The 8,116-nt window shown below is 36.5% G+C and overlaps 1 protein-coding gene across 1 annotated transcript in view; it reads left to right on the top strand.

Moving 5' to 3' along the window:
- The window catches only part of LOC107704169 (zinc finger SWIM domain-containing protein 6), an 85,592-nt gene that overhangs the window by 54,831 nt on the left and 22,645 nt on the right, over nucleotides 1-8,116 (top strand). Inside the window, exons 3-4 of the mRNA XM_016507044.1 lie at nucleotides 373-521; nucleotides 1,592-1,742. Of these exons, the coding sequence (XP_016362530.1) occupies nucleotides 373-521; nucleotides 1,592-1,742 (300 nt within the window). The remainder of the gene's footprint in view (nucleotides 1-372; nucleotides 522-1,591; nucleotides 1,743-8,116) is intronic.

The raw sequence follows: 8,116 nt of genomic DNA on the forward strand, positions 1-8,116 counted from the left end.
CGCGGGTGGGGGGGGAAGTGCTTTCATCAGGCCGGGCCTGTGTGAGTTGGTTTGATGTGGCGTCTAATAAATCTTTACTATAGACCCTCAGTGTTATCGATGGCACTTAAATCATCAGCCGTTGTTTGGGGGTTTTCCTCAGTCGCTCTTCTCGAACACCAGCGTGCTTCTGCATTGCATTAAGGCTCTGTGTTGATTGCACTAATTGCGTTGAAGCATTTTGGCTGATAAATAATCTCTGGTTTTGATTTTTCAATGACTACAAACTGTAATGCCTCATTTTATGGGCTTTATTGAGCGAAAATCCCATTTGGTCAACATAAGCGTCACCATGTTGTTCACTGATCGCTTGGTTGTATGTTTGTAAATCAGGGGCCCCGGACCCCACGGCGGGGGCCAGCGTGGACGATGAGAACTGCTGGCATTTGGACGAGGAGCAGGTCCAGGAGCAGGTCAAACTCTTCCTGTCCCAGGGGGGCTACCATGGCTCGGGCAAACAGCTCAATCTCCTGTTCTCAAAGGTGGGCTGAAGCACCGATTTAAAGGGATAGTTCAGACAACAATGAAAATTCTGTCAGCATTTACTCACCCTCATGTTGTTCCAAACCTCTACGAGTTTCTTTCTTCTTTTTGGCTCAAAAGAAGATAGTTTGAAGAATGTTGGTAACCAAACAGTTGACGGTAGCCATTCACCTCCAAAAAAATGAACAAATTGTTTGGTTACCAACATTTATTAAAATATCTTCTTTTGTGTTCAACAGAACAACAAAATACTTCATGCATGACGTAACCTTGAAAAAAAATATTCTGTTTGAAAATAAAATACTTCAAGATGCTACAAAATCAAAGCCAATTAAACAACATTTCATGTTTAATGCCTAAGTTGAGTGAAATTTTGAACCAATGAGATTTCACTGTGGGTGGAGCTACACTACTGTTTAAAAGTTTGGGGTCAGTTGAAAGAAATTAATTATTTTATTCAGCAAAAATGCATTAAATTGAGCAGGAGTGACATTTGTTATGTTATAAAAATGAATGGTGTTCTTTTGAACTTTCTATTCATTAAAGAATCCTGAAAAAGAAAATGTATCACGATTTCCACAAAAATATGAAGCAGCACAACTGTTTTCAACATCGATAATAATCAGAAATATTTGTTGAGCAGCAAATCAGCATATTAGAATGATTTCTGAAGGATCATGTGACACTGAAGACTGGAGTAATGATGCTGAAAATTCAGCTTTGATCACAGGAATAAATTACATTTGACAATATATTCACATAGAAAACAGTTATTGTAAATTGTAATAATATTTGGTCATATAAATGCAGCCTTGGTTGAGGATAAGGTGACATAAAAATATTAAAAAATATGAACAACCCCAAACTAACGGTACACTACTGAATGGTAGTGTGTTTTGCATGATTCAAATCTGAATGAAGCACCTAATAAAATGTTCTGTCAACAAAAGCGCAGATTAACATTAAACGTGGAGGATTCATCACTGTTAATCATGTCTGGTTTGGATAAATTTTTGGCATTTTTGGTGCATGTGCTTAAATCTTGTGTGTGTTTGCATGTGTTCTGCAGGTACGGGAGATGCTGAAGATGCGGGACTCGAATGGCGCTCGCATGCTAACGCTAATCACAGAGCAGTTCATGGCCGACCCGCGGCTGGCTCTGTGGCGGCAGCAGGGAACCACCATGACGGACAAATACCGGCAGCTGTGGGATGAGTTAGGTGAGAACAACATAAACAACAAACATTTTGCATTCAGCACCCGAATTTCGGCTGAATCTTTGTTTTTTTTGCATGTAAGACTTATTTTGCTAGATTGCATGTAGGTCTTAAGTGGCATCTGTATGGGAACATGTGTAAGTTGTGGTTCAGCAGCGATCAGGGCCGGTCATTTGTGTTGTTTCTCTCTACCCGTGTTTTTTTGAGTCCGTCTTCACTGCACTCAGCGTCTGTGCGGATCTTCGTTTAAAATCCACCTGCGTTTCTGAGGACGGCCATTTAGAGGATGCTGCCGTTGCCAGATTGCATATTCGTAGTTTTTGCTCTTGATCAATATTGCATATTCTTTTCCCACTTAAAACCCTCTTGGGTGTTTCCGTCTAAAATATACTGTGGCAAGCACACAAGCGAATCCAAGCACTAGAAACCGGCGACGCACTTTAGGCCGTTTCCGAAGTGCTGCGTCCTGCTTCTATTGCTTCAATTACTGTAACTGGATCAAAACGCACTGAATTGCCATTCAATCCACATAGCGTAGTATATATAAGGAATATATCATGCTTTTTCCGCCTTTCCATCTCAATCTCCTGCTATCAGCACTATTGGAATGAAAGCGGTGAAATTTGGAAGGACGTGTAATCATTTTAATTGTGACTGGCTCGCCGCATCGTGTCAGCCTGCCAATTCTCAAATCCTGTGATGTTTCATCAATTTTGCCTTGGCACTCGGCAGCAGTGGGCACAATTGCTGGCGTCCAGGTCCCTGGGTGCCAAGCGCAGAAGCAGAGCGGGAGATAAGCACTAGACCAGTGGACCTGAAAATCGGACGTTCAAGCATTTGATGAGATAACTACGCAAGTATGTGAACGCAAACGATTCTAGATACTCAAGCTTGATCTTATGTGTTGAAATGTGGCCAAATGCAGTTCATAATGTGGTGCAGGCGAGATTTTTCTCAGTGTTTTTGCACTGGTGTTGTTGCATGCATTAGAGTAAGCTTGTACTTTATCTGCTGTTAGAGAGCAAGCAATGCATTGGCCAAGCATTAGCATTTACACTATTGTTCATTACCATTTTTTTTAAAGGGGTCATATGATGCGATTTCAAGTTTTCCTTTCTCTTTGGAGTGTTACAAGCTGTTCGTGAATATGTGTTTTTTTAACCTTAAACCGCATAAACACATTTCATTACACCAAATACACAAAATAATGTTCTTTTTAGCAACATCATATGATCAAATTAAGACTTTTATTCAGCAAGGATGCATTCAATTGATCAAAAGTGAGAGAAAAGACATTTCTAATGTTAGAAAAGATTTCTATTTCAAATAAATCCTGTTCTTTTGTACATTCTGAAGACTGGAGTAATGATGCTGAAAATTCAGCTTTGCATCACAGGAATAAATTACATTTTACAGTATATTAAAATAGAAAATGGTTGTTTTAAAGTGTAATAATATTTAACAATATTTCTGTTTTTTTTTATCAAATAAATGCAGCCTTGGTGAGCAGAAGAGACTTCAAAAGCATTAAAAAATCATAACAACCCCAAATGTTTAAGTACTTGTGTAGAGTATGTTTCTGTCCCCCGTTTGAACGTTTTAAGGGCTGATGCTTTTGTGTCCGAGCTGATGGTGTGACTACAAGGAATTTGCGGGGCTGAACAAGATTAGCCGGCGTTTGTGTGCAATGAGGCCTTCTGTGTCACATTTTTGTTTGACGGAGGATGAGGAGAGGCTGCAGGAAGGGGAAGAGAGGCCCTCTGTGTGTCAAAGGGAAGTGGCCCCTGGATGGGGGCTCCCAACCAACACGAGTCTTAAACACTTATAATGTTGCATCCCACAGAATTTAAGGGACATCCAGTTTGTAATATGTATTGTTTATTTCAGATTCATTTCTAGTGTGGTCTGGTCTGGTTTACAGATTAATTTGGCCAAAAACAGCCCACGAAGACAGGAAGAGAGCATATGACCAACATGTAAAACAAAGCAAGCTCTGCTCTGTTGCTTTATGTAATATTTAGGATAAATTTGAAAGCATTGATACCACAATAATGGATGGGAAGCAAACAGTTACACTAAAGAAAAGTAGAGAAAAATGTGTCTGTTTGTTCATTTCTGTTATATTATATTTGATTATATTATTTTTTTCCCCAGCAAAAGACCTTTGCACCCATATTTTATATTATTATTATTATTAACACCTTATAAAACACTTTGAACCTATTATTATATTATATTATATTATATTATATTATATTATATTATATTATATTATATTATATTATATTAAGCAAAAGACCTTTTGACCCATATTTTGAATTTTTTATTATTATTATTATAACACCTTATAAAACCCTTTGGGCCTACGTTATATTATATATTATAATTTTTATTATTACTATTATTATCATTATTGCCATTATTAGTTCTCAACAAAAATCCTTTGCATCCATATTTTTTATTTTATTTTATTTCATTTTACTTTACTTTACTTTATTTTACTTTTTTATTTTATCGAAAAACTTTTGCATCCTGATTCCTGTGAGTTGCTTAGCCAAGTAAGGCAATCTGTTTGGAGCTTTGTTAAGCTCTCATGATTTTATTTTTGTGTTTTTGGCTATTTGAACATGGACGAGTTGACCGAGGCTGAGACTTGATCTAGATAAACGCTGGAGGTGTTTTTTACGGGCAAGCTCCTCAACTCTGCCGCCATTTTCAGAGTTCTTACACCCTCCAAGAAGCCGTGGAGGGGACCTGGTTCATTAAAAAGAGGAGGAGAGCAAGATCGGAGGGGCACATCTTCTCTCTCTCCCTCTCTCAGATGAATCATTACGCCTGTCAGGCCCTCTAAGCCCTGGCGTAATTGGAGAAGCCTTCGTTATGAAGGCTGCCCCCTCCTCTTCCTCCCTGACAGGCGCGATAATGCGAAGACCGTTTCATTAAATCCCGGACACTTAATCTGACACCGGTGGTCAGGTAGGCTGAGGATGAGGAGTGGAGGAGACGGCTGCCAGCGAGTGCGAGAGTGAGATTACAGCCCAGATTTATACGCTCTCCCCTCCTAGCAACCTTCACTCCGCCGCTTCCTTCATCAGTGTTTTGCTCCCTCCGCTGCGAGCGGATCACTTTTGTTGGGGAACAAAGCACGCTTGCATCAGGCAGGTCTTAGATCGCTTTTATTCATTATTTTCACAGTTACGTTTGGTGCTGCTAGTGGCAGTCGCTCTGCTCGCCATCGGCCCCATACTGCTTGAGCATTTGCTATGTTTATGCTCTCATAAGAATCATTCACTCGCCAATCGGACTCTACTAGTTGTGTGGATGTCGTTTGTTTGTTGTTGTGTGCAACCAGTGAAGACATCAACATTGATGTCTTATTATTTTATTGAGCGTTATAGAAGAGTGTGTCGACATTCAAGAACCGAGCATCATTAGTTCATGAAAATCTGATTTTATTTTTTTGCAAATACCTTGGCACTTATTATATTATATGACATTGTATTGTATTGTATTGTATTGAATTGGATTACATTACATTATATATTTAAGATGATTATTTCTTCTTTATCTTATTTCCCATATATTATAAAATATTATATACTGATGATGATTATTTCCTATATATTATATTACTTTTAATTATATATTATAAATTATTTCCCAGCAAAAACCTTAGCACTCGTATATTATATTATATTATATTATATTATATTATGAAGATGAAGATTATTTCGTCTTATTATCATTATTATTATTTCCAATATATTATAACCTATTATGTATTGACAATGATGATGATGATGATGATGATTGTATCATTAGAATTGTTATCATAAAGAATTATGTTAAAATTATTATTTCCCAACAAAAACCTTAGCACCCATATGTTATTTTATGTTGTTATATGTTGTGTTGTGATATGTGTTGTTATGTTTTGTGTTATGTTATGTGATGATATGTTATATGTGATGTTATGTTATGTGTTGTGTGTTGTGTGTTGTGTTGGTCGTTTTGCTCTATGTCGACTCCATAGAAAAGCCCATATTGCTTGAGCATTCACTGTTTATTGCATGTGTGTTTCTGAAAGAGTGGAACCATGGGATGCTTTCGGCTTGAGACAGGCATGCTGACAGCAGGGATGAGATTTGGAGTGAAAGCTCAAATTAGGCCCATGAAAGACGCGGTCAGAGCAAAGGGGGAGGGATGTGTGCATGTGATTGTGTGCGTGTGTGGATGAATTTATTCAGCAAAGCTCAATATTGTTTTAATTAATCTGGGCACAGGGGCCTGTGTGCTGAAAGCGACTCCTTTTCATCTAGGTTACGTATGACTGAGGAGGCTGGAAATTAGGCCACGACTTCTCTCAGCTTAGATAATTACACTAGCGAGCGCTAATCCTTCACATTGTCCAAACACAAAGCCGTATAGCCAGCAAGTTTAAGACAATGGCGGGCTAAATAGCCAGCGGCATCTTGATTACTATGTAGCGTGCTCCCCTCCCTGATGTGTCACTTCACTTATTGTGATCTTGTCGTAATCAATTACAGCTATGTAACGTTTTTTTGCTTTTAATCAGCAGTTTGCATAAGATACTGGACCGGACGATGTGACGGGCGAGTTTAGCTTTGGTTTAGCCATAACAACCATTTTGAAGTGTTTTATTATATCTTATTTGCAGATGTTTGTGGTATTTACTGACTTGTTCATCGCAGATCCATTAACACCTGTCTAGATTGGTAACCATAAGGTATTGTCCAATTCTCGTTTCCACTTAATACATGTTTATACCAATGTTTATAAGCAACCTTTCGACTTGAAGTTCCCTACACTGGAAGTGTTGAAGATGCCATCTAAGCATGTTCACTAACTAGTTATCGGCAAGTTATGGGCGATTGGAAAATGGGTGAATTCACTTTTTTGTCTGATAAAGACACAGTTTCATTTATCAAATCTTCAAAGCACTGTTTTAGTAGCATTTATTAAAATAGAACTCCGGATGTGTGTCTTTAACTGGATTCATTAATCATTCAAAAGAATCGACTCATAAGAATCATTCACTCTCAAATCAAACTATACTAGTTGTGTGGATGTTGTTTGTAAGGACATTGAATTTGACATCTTATTATTTTACTGAGAATTTTAGTTTAGATTTCCACAGAAGAATGCTGACATTCATGAACCAAAGCATCATGCAAAAGCAATTTTCTGTAATATTTGATTGATTGCTAGCCCTACTCCTGTCATAGAGGCAATCAAGTTATTATATTATATATTATATTATATTATATTATATTATATTATATTATATTATATTATATTATATTATATTATATTATATTATATTATATTATATTATATTATATTATATTATATTATATTATATTATATTATATTATATTATATTATATTATATTATAATATATTATCAGGGATTAAAGTTCCGTCGCGAATGATTCAGTGATTAAAATCAGCGACTTGCCGCCACCTGCTGGCGGATTTAGTTTCATTTTTACCTTGTTTCAGTTATTTAAATCATATTTCTTTATTCAAAATTTTATATTTAAAACATTAATCTCCACATGAATTTAATTGCACTCATGCTACCTCTGAGCCTCATTAAATGTCTGTAAATATGCCTTCATGCCATTTTTGTGTTCTTCTGTGCAGCTCTGTAGCGTAAATGAAATCTGATTGGTAACTTATTCTGCTTGTTCTTATTCTTTTGTCTTAATTAGAAATTATGAAAAAGCTTATAAACATAAATTTTCAATTTGACACTTTTAATAAAGTTAGAACAATGCCATTACAAAGGTAAAAAAAAGGCCCCTGTAAATACTAAGGATGGGTTAAATGCAGAGCACTAATTCCTAGTATGGGTAACCATACTTGGCCACATGTCACGTCACGTCATGTCAAATTAATGTGGAAACAACATAAGGACAGTATATTTTTTAATATTTGTTTAGTGGCATTTTAGCTTTTTTATGACTGAAGGTGAGTATCATGATACCAATACTACTGATGACTCTATGAAGTTGTTCTTTTCCCCCCTAATATTTAACCATTGACTATAGCCATTCAACACTACAGTATAATTGAGAGCTATCAATTTTAACATTTATTAGAAGTTAAAGTAACTTCTAATTTAAGTGAACCTGAAACAATTTTCACATAAACCCATTATAATAAATGTCATATTTACCTGTGCCCTACAGCAGAAATATACAGAAATTGAAGTTATCAAACACTAAATTCTAAATTAAAGGGGTCATATAATGCAATTAAAATTTTTCCTTTCTCTTTGAAGTGTTACAAGCTCTTGGTGCATAAAGAAGATCTGTAAAGTTGCAAAGACTAAAGTCTCAAATCCAAAGAGA

The sequence above is a fragment of the Sinocyclocheilus anshuiensis genome, unplaced genomic scaffold (genome assembly GCF_001515605.1).
Source record: "Sinocyclocheilus anshuiensis isolate Anshui unplaced genomic scaffold, SAMN03320099.WGS_v1.1 scaffold690, whole genome shotgun sequence".
NCBI classification, from domain to species: domain Eukaryota; kingdom Metazoa; phylum Chordata; class Actinopteri; order Cypriniformes; family Cyprinidae; genus Sinocyclocheilus; species Sinocyclocheilus anshuiensis.